At 42.8% G+C, this 21,531-nt stretch overlaps 2 protein-coding genes across 3 annotated transcripts in view; one reads left to right on the forward strand and one right to left on the reverse strand.

The window, feature by feature from the left end:
• Nucleotides 1-5,418, reverse strand: part of LOC141584101 (uncharacterized) — a 31,865-nt gene extending 26,447 nt beyond the window's left edge. The window contains exon 1 of the mRNA XM_074397051.1: nucleotides 5,397-5,418. Coding sequence (XP_074253152.1) covers nucleotides 5,397-5,418 — 22 coding nt within the window. The remainder of the gene's footprint in view (nucleotides 1-5,396) is intronic.
• Nucleotides 1-17,221, forward strand: part of PREP (prolyl endopeptidase) — a 121,161-nt gene extending 103,940 nt beyond the window's left edge. For both annotated transcript variants that reach the window (XM_039467463.2, XM_074397659.1), the window contains 5 exons: nucleotides 6,801-6,937; nucleotides 10,152-10,246; nucleotides 12,541-12,672; nucleotides 13,213-13,369; nucleotides 16,517-17,221. In XM_039467463.2, coding sequence (XP_039323397.1) covers nucleotides 6,801-6,937; nucleotides 10,152-10,246; nucleotides 12,541-12,672; nucleotides 13,213-13,369; nucleotides 16,517-16,811 — 816 coding nt within the window. In that variant the 3' untranslated portion in view covers nucleotides 16,812-17,221. The remainder of the gene's footprint in view (nucleotides 1-6,800; nucleotides 6,938-10,151; nucleotides 10,247-12,540; nucleotides 12,673-13,212; nucleotides 13,370-16,516) is intronic.
• The last annotated feature ends 4,310 nt before the right edge of the window (nucleotides 17,222-21,531 follow it).

A 21,531-nucleotide genomic window follows, 5' to 3' on the forward strand; every position in this document is an offset into this window, starting at 1 on the left:
TTAAGAGGCAGGCAGGGTGATACATAAGGTTTTGTTGGCTAGGATAAGAGAAATTTGAGTCTATTTGTATGCCAAAGAAAGGGAAAAAAAACAAAAGCTGTCACAGTAGTAGTGGAGGCAGTAAGGGCTGGAATCAAGACAGAGCAATCCTCCTTTCCCTGGGGTTGTAGAGGCTGAATGAAGTTAGCAGAAGCTTTACCAAGAGCTCCAAGGAGATGGACCCCCTGAGGGATAGGCAAGGCCAGAGGCAGAGTAGGGATGCAAATGGTGGTGTCAGAAATGAAGGAAAATGGAAAACATTGGAAACAGCTACTCTTGAATTGATTTAGGTGGAGAAAGATGGAAGACATTTAGGAAGGAAAAGACCTTAGACAGAAGTTCAGGGCCCAGCTGAGTTCAAGTATGCATTTGTAATGAAGCAAGTTGGCATTTTCTGAGTGTCCAGCAGCCAAGGGGAGGAGAAGGAATCCAATGAGTTAGAGTCGGAATTAAAGGAGTTCCAAACTTAGTGACATTTAAAGAGCTGCCCAGGAGTCCCAAACTGGGCAAGGTAAGCCCAAGGGAAGCTGACAACCAGAGAGAATATAAAGAACTGAATGTCTTCGTAAGAGTTGTTTTAAAAAATAAAAGCAGATACCTCAGGCATAAGGAAATGATAGAAATGGCAACAGGGCAAGTTGGAACCACAGTGGGGGTTGTCCTAGTTCCTTGCAGAAGTTCATAACAAGGTGATGAGTGAGTGTTGTGCTGTTGGTTTGTCTCAGTAGACTCTTGAATCCCATGAGGGCAGGGATCACACAGCCCGCCTTCTTTACATCTCCAGGGCTGAGTACGTTCCCTGGCACATAATAGACACAGCAAACATTGGAGGGAACCAAGGGCTAGGGTAAGGTGGAAACTAAGGTCTTCCTGTTGAGGCATTCAAGTATCTGTAAGGTGAGGATGCTGGACAGGCTTCGCTTTTAAAGTCACTGAGGCAAATCAGCGGAGACCTGAGGAAAGAGAAGTACAGAGACTTGCATTAAAATGATGAAAATTATGGGAAAACATCTGTTTTTAGTTGATATTAATTGGTAGGGAAAGAGGAAGTGACAAAAGCAGATGGTCTGACCAGTGTTTTGAGCCCAGATCCACCTGCCACAGAATATGTAGGATATGTGTTAAATCTGCACATTTTGGGGCTCTGCCCTAGACCTGTGGAATCCGAAACTCTGGGGATAAAGCCTGGGAAACTGTATTTTTAACAGTTTCTTCACAGATACGTAGGCCCAGCCAATAAGGCTCAAAAACCACTGATGTAGACTCTGATGTGGAGCTTCTTGGCCAGGTGTGGGAAGCAAGGAGTTTATTAGCTTCTCCTCCTGACCCAGCAAATTCAGGGCAGTGAGAAAGGAGACACTCCCAAAGCCTCTTAAAGTCTTGAAAGAAGGGACTTCTTTGTACCTATTAAAATACAAAGCAGCGAGAAGTGGGGGAGTGGCTTCAGGGGGAAACCAGTTTTGGTTAAATCAAAGAAGTAGAAAGTACATGATGGAAAATGCCTAGGCTCTTTTGAAGGGCTGTTTCTAAAATGTCTGTATGGATTCCTTCTATAGTTATCAAAAGACTCAGAAATTATTTGCCCTTTTATTGAAGAGGCAGATTTAGGTTTACTCTCAATTACCATTCCATAAATGGAAATGTCAGAAAATACTACTGTGTACGTGCATGTGTCCACAGAGGAATTTGATAAAATAGTTATTCATGTGTATATTACATGTACAGGCATACCTTGTATAACTGAACTTCACAAATGATGCTTTTTTTTTTTTTTTTTTTTTTTTACAAATTGAAGGTTTGTGGCAATCTTGAGTCAAGCAAGTCTGTCAGTGCCATTTTTCCAAAAATACATGCTTATTTGTGTCTGTGTCACATTTTGGTAATTCTCAAAATACTTCACACCATTATTACTATGTTTGTTATGGAGATCCCTCATCAGTGATCTTTGTAATTGTTCTATGGTGCCACGAACCACACCCATATAAGACTGTAAACTTAATTGATAAAGGTTGTATGTGTCCTGATTGCTCCACTGATCATTTCATGTATCACTCCCTCTCCTTGGGCCTCAATTAGGGCAGTGAACAACCCTCCAGTGGCTTCTAAATGTTCAGGTGAAAGAAGGACTCTCACATCTTAACTTGAAATCAAAGCCAGAAAGGGCTAAGCTCAGTGAAGAAGGAATGTGCAAGAGGCCTGGCTAGCTTTTGGTCTATCTCAAGACAAGTTAGTCAAGTCATGAATGAAAAGGAAAAGAACTTGAAAAAATTGAAAATGCTGCTTCAGGGAAGACATGAATGATAAGAAAGCAAAACTGCCTTATATCTGATACGGAGATAGTTTGAGCGATCTGGTTAGATGGTCACACCAGCTACAACATTCACCAAAGCCAAATCCATAGAAAGCCCTAACTCTTTTCAATTCTGTGAAGACCAAGAGAGGTGTGGAAGCTGCAGAAGAAAAGTGTGAAGCTAACAGAGGATGGTTCAGAAGGTTTCAGGAAAGAAGCTGTCTGCATAAAACAGAAGTGTAAGGTGCAGCAGGAAGTGCTGATGTAGAAGCTGCAGCAGGTTCTCAAGAAGATCTAGCTAAGGTCACTGTTGAAGGTGGCTACACTAAACAGATTTTTAGTGTAGACAGCACAGCCTTCTATTCGAAAAAGATGCCGTCTAGGACTTCCATAGTTAGAGAGAAGTTGGTGCCTGACTTCAAAAGACAGACTGACTTTCTTTTTAAGGGCTAAGCCAGTGCTCATTTACCATTCTGAAAATCCCAGGACCCTTAAGAATTGTGGTTAATCTACTCTGTGCTCTAGAAATGGAACATAAAGCTGGATGACAGCACATCTGTTCACACCATGGTTTACTCAAGATTTTAGGCCCACTGTTGAGACCTACTTCTCAGAAAAAAGATTTTCTTTCAAAATATCACTGCTCATTGACAGCACATCTAGTCACCCGAGAGCTCTGATGGAGCTATACAAGGAGGTGAATGTTGTTTTCATGCCGGCTAACACAATATCCATTCTGCAGCCTGTGGATCAAGCAGTAATTCTGGCTTTCAAGTCTTAGTATTTGAGAAATAATACATTTTGTAAGGCTATAGTTACCAAACATTCCTCTGATGATGGCCAAGTAAATTGAAAACCTTCTGGAAAGGATTCACCATTCTAGATACTGTGAAGAACATTCATGATTCATGAGAGGAGGTCAGAAGATCTGCATTAACAAGAATTTGAAAGAAGTGATTGTAATGCTCACGGATGACTCTGAAGGGTTCAAGACCTTACTGCATATGTGGTAGAAATAGCAAGAACGACAATTAGAAGTGGAGCTTGCGTATGTGATTGAACTGCTGAAATTTCATGATAAAACTTGAATGGATGAGGAGTTGCTTTTTAGGGATGAGCAAATAAAGTGGTTTCTTGAGATGGAATCTACTCCTGGTGAAGAGGCGGTGAACATTGTTAAAATGACAACAAAGGTTTTAGTACGTTCCATAAACTTAATTGATAAAACAGTGGCAGGGTTTGAAGGGATTGACTCCAGTTTTGAAAGAAGCTCTGCTGTGGGTAAAATGCTGTCAGTGAATTAGTCAGGGTTCTCTTAGAGGAATGGAACTAATAGGAGAGAGATATATATATATGGAAATTTATTAAACATTAACTTACATGATCACAAGGTCACAGTAGGCTGTCTGCAAGCTGAGGAGCAGGGAGAGCGAGTCCAAGTCCCAAAACTAAAGAACCTGGAGTCTGATGTTCGAGGGCAGGGAGCATTCAGCACAGCAGAAAGATGTAGGCTGGGAGGCTGGGCCTGTCTCTCCTTTTCACATTCTTCAGCCTACTTTATATACCTGGAAGCTAATTAGATTGTGCCCACAGATTAAGGGTAGATCTGCCTTCCCAGCCCACTGACTCAAATGCTGATCTCTTGGCTGCACCCACACAGACACACCCAGGATTAATACTTTGTATTCCTCAGTCCAATCAAGTTGACACTCAGTATTAATCATCACAGACAGCATTCCATTGCTACAGAGAAATGCTTCATTGCTATTTCTTCAATTACAGAGGCAGTAAGAAAAAAAAGAAGAGAAATCCTTCATGAAAGGAAAAGTCCATCAGTGTGGCATACTTCACTGTTGTCTTCATTTAAGAAAATGCCACAGCCACTCCAGCCTTCAGCAGCCATCACCTTGATTGATCAGTAGCCGTTCACACTAAGGCAAGGCCCTCCACAAGCAAAAAGATTATGAATTGCGGAAGTCTCAGATAACCATTAGCGTTTTCTAGACGTAAGCCTTTTTTAAGGCATACACATTTTTTAGACAATGCTATTGCACACTTAAGAGACTACAATGTAGTGTAATCATAACTTTTATATGCATTAGGAATCCAAAAAATTTGTACGACTTGCTTTATTGTGGTTGTCTGGAACCAAAAAATCAGTGTATTTCCAAGGTATGCCTGTATGCTTATTTCAAGACCAAAATAGCCTTCCTGTAAGGAGTTTTCTTCCCCACAATAAAGTCATCTTTACAATGTCCTTTCATTTTGGACCGAATTCAACCTATTGTTTTTAACATTAGGACCACACCAACTTAAAGCTTAGATATATTTCTGCAACTGCAGGGATAATGGAAACTTCATGCTTTCAGTGGTATTCTCAAAGGATGCTTTTGCCCTGGAGTCAGATAAGAGAGCTAATTGCAGGCTGGCTTGACTGGAAATCTTACAGATGGTAGCAAGGAAAGTGATATGGGAGGAGGAAGTTGAAGTGTCATGAAGCATCAAGAGATAGAGCACTGTGGGAACAGATGGGGGGTCTGAGAGTCGGTTAGCTGGGATGAGGAGTACAGCCGTCCAGCTGGCTGCGTGAAGATCAGGGTGCACGCGGAGGGCTCAGCCTGGGGAGAGTTGAGCTGGACTGGGAATTGAATCTAGGGGAGAAGCTGGGATGGAGGGAAGGTGAATTTTTAAACAGATGATTCGTGAAGGTAGCGTCACGTGAGACGGTTTGCTCATTTGCTCATTGACGCTGTTGGCCTCTGTGGGTATAATGCTCTGAATTCTAAGTCTTGAGTTTCAGCTCACTAATCCCAGCCAGTCCCTTGGAATTTGTTCCTCTTACTCTGTGTTTACTTGTACCTACCCACGCAGTTACTCTATTAGTGGCTGCTAACTGGCACTAAATAACTTTAAATAAAACTGTATCCCCTCTGATAGTTTTGAACTCTGAAGAGTTCTCCATGATTCCTCAGATGCCAAACTTAAGTGAATCTCAGTATTTCTCTGCAGAGTCCGAAACAAATGCGTTTTATATTACTGTTGCTTCTGGTAGGTTTCAAAAAACTACCAGACTTGCAGGTGTTTATCATGGTCCCGTAACTCCTATCTCTAAATCTGCATTCCTGTCCCCTCCCCCTCCCCCATGGTTATTTCCATGGACTTTGTGGCAGCTTTCTGCAACAGAACTACTGCCTTAAAAAGCTATGGATAGGCCGGGCGCGGTGGCTCAAGCCTGTAATCCCAGCACTTTGGGAGGCCGAGGCGGGTGGATCACGAGGTCAAGAGATCGAGACCATCCTGCTCAACATGGTGAAACCCCGTCTCTACTAAAAATACAAAAAATTAGCTGGGCATGGTGGCGTGTGCCTGTAATCCCAGCTACTCAGGAGGCTGAAGCAAGAGAATTGCCTGAATCCGGGAGGCGGAGGTTGCGGTGAGCCGAGAGCGAAACTCCGTCTCAAAAAAAAAAAAAAAAAAAAAAAAAAAAAAAGCTATGGATAAAATATGGCTCCCGGTCACATGAAGTGTAAAGGCTTATACCCATGACTAGAACACAAGGTCGACAAGATGATTCCAAACTGGGGCACTTTTTAGGAGTTGTTTGGGGTAAAAACATGTTTACACAAAGAGAAAGCTATTCACAGCTTTCCTTTCAGGAGAAAAAAGCATTATCAGCTTTTTGTGGCTTATAATTTATTCTATGACTTGTCAGTTGACTAGCTTTTAATGTTCCTCTCCTTATGCCTTTTTTTCAAATCCTTTATCCAAAAGGCTATGAAGATGTTGACTTTGAACTTGCCTGAGGTAGCCCAGATTCAGGAAGGCTTTAGGAACCTTAGTTATCGATAGTGGAGAGAAGGGTCGTTGTTTACTGGGAATGATAGGATTTCCATGTTTTCCCTCATCAACTTTCTAAGCTAGTAAGTTTTGTTGCTGCTAACATTTATTTAGTAGTTCAGCATAGGAAAATGACGTCTTGAGTATCTTAACATTTAGAGAGGAAGTTGAATATAAAATCTGTTTTCTGGAGTGTAAGTCTTACTAGATTAAGTTGCTTGGCAGGATGGTAAATCTGCCTCTGTCAGTGCTGAGAGGGATGGGAAGGAGCAAAGAATGGAAAGCCCGTTCTCTGTGTGCCTCGGGAAGGCCCGGAGAGGTGGGCACGATGGCCACACTTGGGGATGCAGAATCGAGGCTGGGAGAGGATAAACGATGTGCAAAGGGCACCAGCAAGTAGTGGTGGAATAACAATGAAATGCAGGTCTCCGTTTCAGAGGCAGGCTCTTTAAACTGCTCTGCATTCTCTCCATAAAAACTGAAAGATGCTTCACCAAATAGCCCTTTAGAGGCGATAGGTTTTCATTGTGCCACTGTACATCATGAAGAGAGGATTTACTGTTTTTCCCATTTAATAGCATGCAGTATTTACTACGTAATGCTAAATCTTATATTCTGCCTTCTTATGTTCTAGATTTTCTACCCCAGCAAGGATGGTACGAAGATTCCAATGTTCATTGTGCATAAAAAAGGCCTAAAACTGGATGGTTCTCATCCCGCTTTCTTATATGGCTATGGTGGCTTCAACATATCCATCACACCCAACTACAGGTAAGCTCAGAACACACTCACAGTGCCAGTGTTTGATCTTTTCCATAGAGTGGAAACAAACCATGCTCTACTAAATCATCTTTCTAAAATACATTACTGCCCGAGTGTGGTGGTTCACACCTATAATCCCAGCACTTTGGGAGGCTGAGGCGGGTGGATCACCTGAGGTCAGGAGTTCAAGACCAGCCTGGCCAATGTAGTAAAACCCCATATCTACTAAAAATACCAAAAAAAAAAATTAGCTGGGTGTGGTCATGGGTGCCTGTAATCCCAGCTACTCAGGAGGCTGAAGCAGGAAAATTGCTTGAACCCAGGAGGTGGAGGTTACAGTGAGCCTAGATCACCCCACTCCACTCTAGCCTGGGCAACAAGAGCAAAACTCTGTCTCGAATCAAATATAGTACTACAAAATTCTTTTTTTCCATAGATGGGCAGGATTATGTGTTAACTATTGAAATTTTGACCAGGAATTGAAGGATCATTTACAAGCTAATCTTGGGGGAAAAAAATAAATTCATTCAGGGTAAAAGGTTATTTGAGAACTAGTTGGGGAGGCTATGACTGCATGACTCCAGAAGATTAACATGAGTCGAGGGCTTAAAGGAAGCTCCTTTCCTCAATGTTTGTCATTTGCTCCATTGCACTACCTTCAGTATTCTCTTCAGAGGGAATGATTTCTTAGCTGATATTTTTCACCAACAAAGTCTCAAAATAGACTGTCTTAACGTTCAGCCATAAATATGTTTTCTGTATACTCTGTTACATCATCTATTTCAGACTGTTCTGTGCTGTTTCTATGATTATTTCCCAGATAACTACGTTCAGGGAGAAAACTCTACATTCATATGTTTGCTGTTGTTGGTATAAATATCTTCTTTGTTATTTGCAAACTTGATTTCAGTATCCCATTGCTAATATAAAGTGGAATTTGCTTTGAGCATTTTTAATAAAAACAAGGAGTTTCCTACCAGCAAGACTAGCTTTGAGCCATCTTCTAAATAGAACCCCGTATGAAATCTGATTCACAGATTCGTCCACAATCTTTTCTGTTTGGGAAGAGATTCATGGACTGGTGACTACCAGGACATAAATTCAGAATAGATTTAACCATCTGTCCTGAAGTTGAATACAAGAACACTGTTACTTTGTTTTGAGCACTCAATATCTGTAGAAGCTCTTTATTTTAGGTTTAATGAAGTATGAAACATGATGCCTGCCCTCAAGTGATTTATAATGAAACTGTGGATCTCGAGTATCTGGCTGAGGAGTTTTCATTTACTTTTTTGTTAGTAAGGAGCTGATGGGAGGCTTTTGTGTAAAATCATGATGTAGAACAGTATTTTCAAAAGATATGTGGCATCATCATATGAGTAAATGAAGGAAAACTAGTTAGAAAAGTATCATAATGGTTGCTGTTCATTCATCCTGTATTGACAGCGCCATCTACCAGGCAGCATTCCAGACATGGGAACTTCCCATCTCTTTCCAGAGTTTCACAGGCAATGAGATTTGTTATGGCTGTAATAACAAATATGTAATATTAACACATTGATATCTGTGTGTTAATATTACATGCCGCATGTATTCCCCGAGATGATTCTTCTAGGAATGCAAGCCTCCTTGCCCCTTATAAAAATAGTAAAAAAGCAAGACAATAAACATTGGTTTATTGTACTAACCTAATCCTTATATGACTCAAAGTGTTAAAATACAGGCTTCAGTTTTAGCTCACAGGAATGCTCGGGTGTGGGGCAGTGAACATCTGCTTCCTCAGTGAATGATGAGTCACCTGAGCCCCATTTCCCTGGTCCCAGCAGATGGGCTAGGATCAAGACAACACTGATTCCTGAGTGGATCTGCTGTACCTAAAACAAGTGCTTGTCTTGGTTCATTTGGGCAACAAGCATTTATTAAGCCTGCCCTCTTGAGATTCAAGAGATAAGTCCCAGGGCCATTTTCATCCCAGCACCCAGTCAGTGCCTTTAATAGTAGTCTCAGGAGAGACCATCAGAGATGCATAAACATCTTGAAGAGAGGACCAGGTGATCGAACAACAGTTTGGCTAATAAGGTGTGGTTGGATGGTCTGATACATCTACCCTAAGTCTTCCAACCTTTCCTGTTCATCCTCGATATTTAGGAAGTTAGCATTCAAGCCATCAAGAGCCTTCAGGCTGCAGAAGCCCATGATTTCCCCAGTTTCTAAAAGAGTGACACAATTCTCAGAAATAGTTCTCAAAGCAAAGATAATTTTAACTAACAGCAATGTCACTCAGGACTTTTAGGGTCATAGTGGAAAAAGAAGGGGGAAATAAAATCCAGATTTTCCGGAGGACTTAACACTTTCCTAGAGGGTTTGTGCTGCAGTTGCTTCCATTTATCTCTATAAAATATCCTCCAGCCCTGAAAACTCTATTCCTGATCTCCCTTACCTCTCCCACACCCTGTGTTGGCTAGTTTAACTGAGAAGTTTCTGTAGAACTGGAAAACATGTTTTAAAATCCGTGTTTTCGAAAAAGCTTTTTTTATTTTCCAACTTTAACACTTTGGAGAAAGTTACTCAAAAAATGACGAACAGGACCATTATCAGGTGTTCCTGTGTGAGCCCAGCACCATCCATGCCTGGGCTGGCAGTGTTTTGTTTTTTCTCTGCTTATATTACGAATTGTGTAGTGAAATATTTATCAAATTTAGAAAAATAAGACACACCAAATGCCTGTGAAACATGTTAGCTTTGCTCGAGCACGGTGGCTTATGCCTGGAATCCCAGCACTTCAGGAGGCCAAAGCAGGCAGATCACTTGAAGGCAGGAATTCAAGACCAGCCTGGCCAACTTAGCAAAACCCCGTCTCTAGTAAAAATACAAAAATTAGCCAGGCATGGTGGTGCACACCTGTAATCCCAGCTACTGGGGAGGCTGCAGCAGGAGGATCACCTGAACCCAGAAGGTGGAGGTTGCAGCGAGCCATGATCGTGTCACTGCACTCCAGCCTGGGTGGCAGAGCCAGACTCTGTCTCAAAAAAAAATTAGCTTTGCAATTAAGTATTAATTGGAAGTTACATATTTTTCACTTAAGCAATAAAAGGAATATCAAACTCCTATTTAGATGGTATTACCCAGTGTTCTTGGGCATACGCTTTTTTGAGACAGAGAGGGGTAACATGGTCTTCACTAGGCAGTTAATGGAAGGTTAACTGTTTTTACTGTTCCTCAGTGTTTCCAGGCTTATTTTTGTGAGACACATGGGTGGTATCCTGGCAGTGGCCAACATCAGAGGAGGTGGCGAATATGGAGAGACGTGGCATAAAGGTGAGGTGTTCTCTCTACAGAAACACAAGTCTGACATAGTCAAAGCAAAGGTTGTGCTGATCCTTCCTGTTTGAATGACCTGAGGGGGTTAGGAGCAGGAAAGCTTTTTGGCTAGACGAATGAAAACCAAGGATATTATCGAACACATTTAGGCACCACTCCCCCCTTAAAAACAACTCACTCTTTTCACATTTTATTTTCTTTTGTTATAATGAATAGATGAAGTACATATTTTTCAGAAGCATTTCCTTTTATTTGGGGGTTTAACAACCCACAGGTTGTGTTTTTAATTATCATTGTCAGAAGTAAGTCTTGGAGAGCTTTTTGGTATTTATTCTGTCTCCTGTTAGCCTTGTTTTTACAGTTTAGTATTAGTCGACTGTCTTGAAACAGAAGTCAAGGCGGGTCATTTTTTCTGAAGAGAAAGGAGTAGTATTCTCCTGCCGGTTTTCTCAGATCTTCCCGGCATTGCTGAGAAATCGCATCCTCCTAGCATGGCTGCTTTGACTCTATCATGCATTAGTTTTAGACACAAAAATGCAGTCATTTTGTTTTTTTCTGATTTTATTCCATCTCCATTCTCTGGCCTCCTGAAGCATATTATCAATACAAAATTCTAGCTAATTGACTAATACCCACCCAACTGTATACACCAGATGGTCACAGTTTTTTTGAATGATCGTCTGCATCTTTTCCATTTCTTTCTATGTGGAGCACCCTGTCACCCAGTCTTTTGTGTATCTGAAATTGAATTCATAGACTAACCAGGAATGGGGTCCACGCATGTTTGATTTACATCCCAAATGTGTGTGCTAATTCTGAACTCATGTTTGATTTACATCCCAAATGTTTGTGCTCACCACCTGATTTCCTATTTAAGTTGTATGTAGTTGATGCCCCATACCCCCTACACATGGACCCCTGATTCTGGGACTCTCTCCTGAAAGAACTGGATTCTCCAGAAAATCCCTCTGATCATCAGGTGCCCACCATGCTCTGATAAGGAAGAGTACCCTTGCTCCTGGTCTGTTCTCTCATTCCTTTAATTACAACCAAGTTATTTTCCAGTCTTGGGATTAGGGAGGTTCAAGCTTGACCAAGGCTAACAGTAGACTATGTTTAGACTGATTGATAAACGCCTTCAAAATTTAGGCCATGATGCAAGAATAAGAAATAGACCTTTTCCAGTTACAGCCTGGGATACAAAACATTGGTAAATCTGAATTCCATTCTGTTAATTGACTTTAAAATTTAATGCTTTTTAAAATTTAGTCATATCCCCCAAATACTGTTATTCCTAGAAACTAAGTAATCCTAGCTATTCTAAATTAACTGGTAATTTCTTAACATTTATTTTGATATGAAAAACATTTCAGTAGCACTCCTTTATCTTTAATTAAATTTCAACCGAAGTGGTTAATCTCAAATATCTAATTAGATCTGTGTCTGTTCTTTGTTCATTTCAAAGGCAGTGATCTCAGACATCTGTTCCTTTGAGCACATGCGTTTGACTTTTGGCCTTTACTTATAGATATTTCACAGCCCTGTAAATGTTTCCCCAAGTAATTTGTTTGGTTTAATACGCTGGAATGATTTGCAGATGATAAAGCCCAGATTCTCTGGGGAAATGTTTTAAGGTCTTTTAATCTGGAATTGAGAAACCATTATGTGGTGGTCTGCTGCAGCACTACCTCACCACCCAATTCCTGCTGATTCTTTAAATTAATAACCGTGGGCAAGACTGGGGAATTTCCTTCTCCCCATCCCCGACCATGTCCGACTCCTGCAAAGGTGGGGTGGGAACTGTGCCTCTGCACAGCACTTCCACCTCCATCTTCGCAGGGAGGGGAGATACAAGCACCCCCACAGCCAGCTCTGGCGTGGGTGCTGGGTGGAACCCACAGGGCTGAACACTGCTGCAGGTCTCGCTTTATATTTTTAAGTTCAGCTTCCCAGAATACAGGTTCTTTGTGAGGACATGCTTCTATCCTTTCATCATCATGCTTCTCTCATAACCAACCATCTGTTCCCTTTGGGGCATTTCCTGTTTAAGTTCTAGAGGCTTTTAGAAAAATAAAGATCCACCATATGGATTAGCATTGTGGTATTGATGATCTGTTTCCACAGTGCATAACAGAACTTAAATTGAGGCATTTTTTTAATGCAGTGTTAACCCATTGTTTTTAAGTCAATCAGTAGTTGAAACTGTGCCCTGTCATCACTGGAATTCCCTTTAAATTTATTTTTATGTTCGGTTTTGTTAATTAACTATCTTCCACTTTGGCACATTGCAGGTGGTATCTTGGCCAACAAACAAAACTGCTTTGATGACTTTCAGTGTGCTGCTGAGTATCTGATCAAGGAAGGTTACACATCTCCCAAGAGGCTGACTATTAATGGAGGTTCAAATGGAGGCCTCTTAGTGGGTAAGTAGTGGATTTTATTCATTGTACTTACTAGTTAGCCCTCTTGGGGTTTTCAGATACACCATCTGTAGGCAGCTCTTGATTCACTTTGTGGATAGGACCACAAAATGGTATCAGGAGAGCAAAACCTGTTTCTACTATTTGTATTTGGGCATCTGATAAATGACATACGAAGAGACCCTATTATGCCTTGGGCAGGTCCTGAGATCTTGGACAAGTCCCTTAATCCCCCTCATCACTGTGAAAGCAACTGCGGGATGGGAGCAGGGGATACAGGGTTTCCAGAAAGTCCTCAAGCTTTTCAGGATTCACTTCGGGGAGTAAAGCTGTATTACTGATGAGAATTCCCACCCCTCTGACAGATATCAGAGCGGGTGGGGAGCTTTGGGGTTCTTGGGCAGGTGATTTCTGATGGCTTCCTCCTGTGCTCTGAGGATAAATAAATGCAGCCAGGGTTCTGGAAGCATTAAGTATTGCCTTGCTATGTTTATGTAGATGTTTAATGATAGACTGCCTCCCTTTTCTACCTTGGGTTTTTAGCTACTTGTGCAAATCAGCGACCTGACCTCTTTGGTTGTGTTATCGCCCAAGTTGGAGTAATGGACATGCTGAAGTTTCATAAATACACCATTGGCCATGCTTGGACCACTGATTACGGGTGCTCGGACAGCAAACAACACTTTGAATGGCTTGTCAAGTAAGGCTCTTTTGACATACATACGTTGTTAGTGATCTGATTGAAACTGAACAGTCACACAACAGGATTAGTGCTTGAGCTTTGTCCTCTTTAGTGTCTTGCATCTAATTTACTGAGAAGTAGGAGAAGAGATGGCAATACCTACTTGTCTTTCTTGTTTTAATCTAGTCTTTCACAAAAGCAACAAACTACAAAAGTGTAGTAGGCAGAATTCTAAAGATGGCATCCCATTTATCTAGATCCTGCTGTGAAGCGGGCAGGATATTAATCTGACTGCTCTTTGGATTATCTGAGGGCTGACAAATCACATGACCCCTTAAAGGCTGAGCACATTCTCTGGCTGGAGTCAGGGATGCAGCAGAAAGGGAGGTCAGAGAAATTGAAAGCATGTAAAGGATTCAGCCTGCCATTGCTGCCTTTGACTGTAGAGGAAGGGGGACCTCTAGAACCTGAAAGCAACCCCCAAACAACAGCCCTCAAAGAAAAAGGACCTAAGTCCCACAGCTGTACAAAACTGAATTCTGCCAACATCCCGAGCCTGCAAGTAGGTTTTTTCCAGAGTTTCCCCTTAAGAGTCCATCAGCCAACACCTTCATTTTGACCTTGGGAGACCCAGAGCAGACAACCCAGCTGAGCCAATCCAGACTGCTGACTTACAGAACTGTGAGATAAGAAGTCTGTGGTGTTTCAAGCTGCTAAAGTTGTGGTAATTTGTTACTGTAGCAATCAAAAGATGATATTATGCTTTTTATCAATGTGTGGGATTTTTTGAGACGGAGTCTCACTGTTGCCAAGCTGGAGTGCAGTGGCACGATCTCAGCTCACTGCAGCATCCGCCTCCCGGGTTCAATCAATTCTCCTGCCTCAGCCTCCCGAGTAGCTAGGACTACAGGCCCACGCCACCACACCACGCCCAGCTAATTTTTAGTAGAGATGGGGTTTCACCATGTTGGCCAGGATGGTCTCAATCTCTTGACCTCATGATCCACCCACATTGGCCTCCTAAAGTGCTGGGATTACAGGCTTGAGTTGCCATGCCCGGCTGGGATTTTCTTTTCTTTTTTTTTTTTTTTTTTTTTTTGAGACAGAGTTTCGCTCTTGTTACCCAGGCTGGAGTGCAATGGCGCCATCTCGGCTCACCGCAACCTCTGCCTCCTGGGTTCAGGCAATTCTCCTGCCTCAGCCTCCTGAGTAGCTGGGATTACAGGCACGTGCCACCATGCCCAGCTAATTTTTTGTATCTTTAGTAGAGACGGGGTTTCACCATGTTGACCAGGATGGTCTCGATCTCTTGACCTCGTGATCCACCCGCCTCGGCCTCCCAAAGTGCTGGGATTACAGGCTTGAGCCACCGCGCCCGGCGGGATTTTCTTTTCTAAATTAAGCAAAGAATATATGCTCCTGAAGTAGCAAATCAAAATAAAAAGTAGGGGAAGGCGGGCTGAGTATGGTGGCTCACACCTGCGGTCCCAGCACTTCGGGAGACAGAGGCAGGTAGATCACCAGCTGAGGAGTTCAGGACCAGCCCTGCATGGGCAACGTGGGGAAACCCTGTCTCTACAAAATATTAGCTGAGCACGGTGGCGCTGCCTGTAGTCCCAGCTGCTCGGGAGGCTGAGGTGGAAGGATGGCTTGAGACTGGGAGGCAGAGGTTGCAGTAAGCCAAGATGCACCACTACACTCCAGCCTGGGCAGCAGAGCAAGACCCTGTCTCCAAAAAAAAAAAAAAAAAGGAATATATTCAAGTACAGTTAAACTTATTTTACGCTCAGTATAGCTACATACATTTGAAACTGTAAGTTGCGTTATTGAAATCTTATACAATGTCCCTTGTATCCTGAAACCACTCTGGTGATTGATAACAATGAGTAAACAGACATTAAAACTTCTTTTTGGCCTTTCATTCTCCATTATGTAAGAGTTTTTAAATTTTATTTTTAATCAGCAGTGTTTAGGAGTGGCTCTCAGACTGGCACAAGAAGCCTGTTCCACCTGTTGTCATTAAACCACAAATTTTGCCCAAAATAACTAAAGTGTTTTTTTTGTTTTTTTTTTTTTTTGAGACAAGATCTCTCTGCTGCCCAGCCTGGAGGGCACTGTCACAATTTGGCTCACTACAACATCCGCCTCCTGGGTTCAAACAGTTCTCATGCTTCAGCCCCCAGTAGCTGGGACTACACATGCACTCCACCACGCGTGGCCTGGTTTCTAAAGTTCTTTCATTTTGTTTGCTTTTTACGGCTAGCCTCTCCAGTTTGAAATACACTTACAGTGACTGAATTGTTTTAACTGGGTACTTAATGCTGTTCTCCCGAGTAGCTGGGACTGCAGGCGCATGCCACCATGCCCAGCTAATTTTTGTCTTTTTAGTAGAGACGGGGTTTCACCATGTTGGCCAGGATGGTTTCAATCTCTTGACCTCGTGATCCACCCGCCTCGGCCTCCCAAAGTGCTGGGATTACAGGCTTGAGTTACCACGCCCGGCTGGGATTTTCTTTTCTAAATTAAGCAAAGAATATATGCTGCTGAAGTAGCAAATCAAAATAAATCAAAGTGCTGGAACCGCAGGTGTGAGCCTCAGTTCTGCTGGACTGAGAGCCAGCAGCCCGTCCAGCTTCCTCAGTTCACAGACAAGAAGCGAGGCCCAGAGAGGGAGGACCTGTGCTTTTCCAAAGACAGACTGCAGAACTGAGCCTGAATTAAGGGGCAGCAAGCTGTCGTATACTGTGGATTTCAAGTTTCTCAACAAAAGAAAGGCTTGGACTGATAACCACACCCAGTGGCTTAAAAAGACAATTAATTATTACTCCACTACATAGCAGTAAAAGTCCAGAGATCATGAAACTACTCATCTTAAGAGACAGTAAGCGTGTCTATGATTTGAGTTGTTTCCACAGCCGTGTGACCTTCCGTCTGACCGTCTTTCAAAGTTGGAGCCACGTAAGTGACACAGCTCTCCAGTGCAGGTGCCCTTGCCGGTCACGGCCCAAATGACCATGCACAGACAGTCTGTGGTGGTCACTCATATACTAGTTAAGTTAGCCTAGTAAACTACATAGGTCCCTGTACCATACCAGTTCTCCTTGATTGTCCTACAAAAACCTCTGTGGTGTTCTCCAGCCTCACAAAGGTGCCTTTGCCTTCCAGATACTCTCCATTGCATAACGTGAAGTTACCAGAAGCAGATGACATCCAGTACCCATCCATGCTGCTCCTCACTGCTGACCATGATGACCGCGTGGTCCCACTTCACTCCCTGAAGTTCATCGCCACCCTTCAGTACATTGTGGGCCGCAGCAGGAAGCAAAGCAACCCCCTGCTTATCCACGTGGATACCAAGGCGGGCCACGGGGCAGGGAAGCCCACAGCCAAAGTGATAGAGGAAGTCTCAGACATGTTTGCTTTCATAGCACGGTGCCTGAACATCGACTGGATTCCATAAACAGTTTCTCGCTCCCTCCTGACAGCGACAGAAAACCTCAAGGGCTTTCCCACTGTTCAAACCAGGAAACCACTGGGCATAATGCTTCCCCACGGAAACATTGTTCCTGCACTCACAAACTACAGTTGAACAGAACTGCTGTGGGAATTTTATCTTTTATAGGCTTCTTCTTTTTAGCAAGCCCTTGACATTTCTTTTTCCACCCTGTCTAGGCACATGTGATTTTTTTTTTTAAAAAAAAGGCATGTTTGGATAAATAGCTAAATGGCAACAGACACATTGTGAATATTAGATTGCTGAATTAAGGATCATAGTCGGGCATCCTTCTATATAACAACTCAGTGAAATTTGCTTCTATATCCATAACCTGTATATCTTTAAATAAATGTGAGAAATGTTCTCATGGAGAAGACGTCTTTGCAACAATAATAAATGTTATTTAAGAATGAGAGGCTTTACCTCCGGTTTCTTCATGTTGGGGGCAACTCTAGAAGTGTTTTCTGTGAGAATAAAGCATTTCCCCTTTCTGCAACAAGTTACTTTCCAAGCAGTTAAGTCATAGAATATTAGCTTTGAAAGTAAGTTGAGTTCATCCATTCCATCTCTGTTGTTAGAGGTGATGCAGCTGTCTGTGAGAGGTGGCTCACAGTCATAAACACTAACCACTTAGTCTTCGGGTTTGGATGCCTCCTTTCAAAACAGTGGACTGGAAAATTCAGATTCTTTACCTATTTGTCTGTTATTGATTTGTTTGCAAAATATTCCTAGAAATCAGAGTTCCTTGGACCTAAGGATCCTTGGTTCCAAGAGATCACATGAGTAATTATCCAAACAGATACATATATCCAATCTTACCTTAACCATCAGAAATTTCAGCATTTCCCAAGCCGTTTCTCCCCGACAGATCACTCCTAGAAATAGAAATAGTCATACTTAACTGGGGGAAAAAAAAAAGTTTTGGTTTGCTCACACCCCACCCCACCCCCAAGATTTTTAAGATATCCTCAAACTTTGATGCACACAATTTTTTTCAAGGCGTATATTTTAACATCTCATGAAACAGTGTTCCTTTGGGCATTAGTTTGGGAAATGCTGTTCTAACTTAAAACAGTTTTTCCTTTGTCTTGCTTTATAAGATGAAAAAAATTATTTTATACAGCATCTTAAGCTTATATAAAATGGCTTAAAAGAGTACTTCATTATTCTAATAATTTGTACTTTTCCAAATAAGTCTTATCTTCCAAGTTGTATATGTATGTGTTTTTAAGAGCGCGCTCTCTCTCTACTTACCAAGTTGTGGTCAAAAATTAGAAATACTATTTTCCATCAAGCATATCCCTGCATGCCAAGCATACCAAAAGACAGCTACATGGCTTGGTTTTTCCCTTCTGGAATCATGCTTTCCATTACTATTTAAGTACTGTATATAATACAGCTGTCCTTAAACATATGATTCATCATAACCCCTCTGGAAACAAAGTGTGCAGTAGCTGGTGCTGCATGCCAAGACTCCTCATCACCATCTACTCAGAGATGCTAATAGCTAGCTTTGGTGTAACTGCTGACCAACATGACAGGAAAAAAAATAAAATACATTTGCACAGTCAAGCCAAAGGCAGCCTCTTTCCTAGACCACCTGTGCTGTGTGAAGTACAGATAGCTGAGTTGTACCCACTGAGTCCAGAGCGTTTTCGAGGTTGCACAGACTAACCATACTTTCTGAAGTCTGCTTCACAGCAAAATACAGTGTGTAGTGTCTTGAGCTTCACATGTCAGTCGGGACTGAGTTCAAATCCCAAATGTCACACAACTGATGATGAGAGGGAATACAGTAATACATTTATAAATGCCTAGCATGATTGGCCTCCAGTTATGAATTTTCTTTTCCGACCTAATTTTTGTATCTGAATTTTGAGAAAGAGTCTCACTCTGTTGCCCATACTGGAGTGCAGTGGTGCATTCTCATCTCACTGCAACCTCCACCTCCTGGGTTCAAGCAATTCTCCTGCCTCAGCCTCCCCAGTAGCTGGGATTACAGGCACATGCCACCACACCCAGCTAATTTGTATTTTTAGTAGAGAAGGGGTTTTACCATGTTGGTCAGGCTGGCCTTGAACTCCTGACCTCAGGTGATCCACCCGCCTCAGCCTCCCAAAGTGCTGGGATCATAGGCGTGAGCCACCACACCTGCTGTCTTAACTGCTGTTGTCTGAGTGTTTATATCCTCTCCAAAATGTATATGTTGAAATCCTAAATCCCAAAGTGATGGAATTTAGGAGGCAGGGCCTTCAGGAGGTGATGGGTCATGAGGACAGCATCCTCATGAATAGCACCGTTGCTCTTACCTCAGAGCCCAAGGAGAGACCCCCTCATCCCTTCCACCACGTGAGGACACAGGAGATGTCCCCTCCGAGCCTGGAAGCAACACTCATCAGACACCAAATCTGCCAGGGCCTTGATCCTAGATGTCCCAGACTCTAGAACTGTGAGAGAAAAATTTCTGTTATTGATAAGCCACCCAGTTTATGGTATTCTCTTAAAACAGCTAGATACCCACTAGTCTATTAACAAGATAATAACAAAGTATCATTTCAGGAATGAACAAACAGGAACAACAAGAGCTGTGAAGACACAAAGTGGGGCAAAATTAATGTCTGGGAAGGAATGCTATTTGAGTCGAGGTCAGGGTGCCTCTTTAAGGAAGCAACATTTGAATCAAGACCTGAACAGAATGAGGGGACAATGGGCAAAGATTTGGGGTTGCTGGGGGGAGGTGACAGCAGCAATGGGCAGAGCCTGAGTCGGGAACCAGCCAGGCCTTTGGAGGAAGAGCAGGAAGCCAGTGTAGGGGCAACAGGTAGCCATGTGGGACCTGGAGGATAGGCTGGAGAAGGCAGGCAGCTCTGTCGGGTGAAGTCACTGAGAGGAGAGACCAACAGCCCTGTGGGAAACTGGCAGCAGGAGAGCCTGGGGGAAAGCATTGGGTTATTCAAAGAGCAGGCGGCTTAGTACTTTAAAGAACCGTGGGTCTGGGGGCAGCAGGAACCCACCATCACAAAAATCACTGACATGCCACAACATGGATGAACCTCAAAGTGAACCTCAGAGACACAGCAAAAGAAGCCAATACACACGACTGTGTACGTCTGATTATATTAAGTGAAATCTCCTGAAAAGGCAATCTAAAGATAGAATGTAGATTAGTGGATACCTGGAGTTGGGGGGTGAAGATGGTAATTAACTACTTGGGCATAAATAATCTAACCAGGATGATGAACATGTTCTAACACTGGGTTACAGTAATGATTGCACAACCTGGTAAATGTACAAAAACTTCACTGAATTGTATATTTGAAATGTATGAATTTGATGGTTTGTAAATCATAATGTTATCAAAATAATCTCTGAGTGAAATAAAGGGAGAAAGGAGCAATGACCCTTTCCGGATGAGTGCCATCCAGGAATAGCCACCTGGAGAATTGCAGAGTCAAGTAAGAAAAGCAGGTGACCAGGGGCAGCTGAGATAAAAGCTTGTGTATCAGGCTTAGGCAAAGAGGATGAAGGCTATTTTGAGCAGCCGTCTTTAGGTCAGAGTTCACATCTGGCAGGCAAAACTGTCCCTCTCTCCGTCTACTGAGTTTGACTCCTGTAGATCAAATGTCAGACTTGCTGATGGGGTATCCTGAGAATATGCCCAGCATCCGCCTTACAGGCTTCACTCTGCTCAGGAGCTCAAGGCGTCCTGCAGCCACGTGACTGCAGCACTGCGAAGCAGGCTGGGAGAGGCACAGGCAAGGAGGGTTCGTTCCATGCCAAGTAAGGGACTAAGGAAGCTCTTGCTTCCTGTGCCAGAGAAAATGTCTTGGTGGCCATTTGTGGAGGTTATTAATGCCAAATAATCTGAGAAATTATAAACAAAATATCGTAATGGTAATATATGATTTAAAGGTGATTTACATCTAATTGACAAAATATTATAGTGTCTTCCAGTTCCAAAGTATTAAAGCCTTTGATAAACATCAGAGGAAAGCGCTTCCGGTCACTGCTATGGAGAGTCAAACTGAGGTTAACCTGAAAACAAAGTCAGCATCAAAATGCAACATTCCTAAAACTCCAGAGAAAATGAGGGAAGTTAGGCCAGGTGCAGTGGCTCACGCCTGTAATCTCAGCATTTTGGGAAGCCGAGGCGGGTGGATCGCGAGGTCAGGAGTTCGAGACCAGCCTGACCAACGTGGTGAAACCCCGTCTCTACTACAAATACAAAAATTAGCTGGCACACGCCTGTAATCCTAGCTACTTAGAAGGCTGAGGCAGGAGAATTCCCTGAACCTGGGAGGCGGAGGTTGCAGTGAGCCAAGATCGTGCCATCGCACTCTAGCCTGGGCAACAAAGTGAGACTTCGTCTCAAAAAAAAAAAAGAAGAAGAAAGAAAATGAGGGAAGTTAACACAGGCAACGCTGAGTTATTTCCCCTGGACGTTCAGGTGTTGGCACTGTGATTGGCATTTTTCCAGAGGACCAGGTTGCCTACAACCTCAGGCCCCAGAAGATGCAGTAAGCTGAACACCTGGACCCACCCCCTGCTCTGTCACTACTCTGGTCTTGCCTTGGAGTGTAAAATTCTCCAATTCATCCAAGATACAGTCACACACCACATAACAGCATTTCTGCATACGACTGCATGTGTGATGGTAGCCCCACAAGATTACAACGAGCTCAAA

This window comes from Saimiri boliviensis, chromosome 4 (genome assembly GCF_048565385.1).
Source record: "Saimiri boliviensis isolate mSaiBol1 chromosome 4, mSaiBol1.pri, whole genome shotgun sequence".
Lineage (NCBI taxonomy): Eukaryota > Metazoa > Chordata > Mammalia > Primates > Cebidae > Saimiri > Saimiri boliviensis.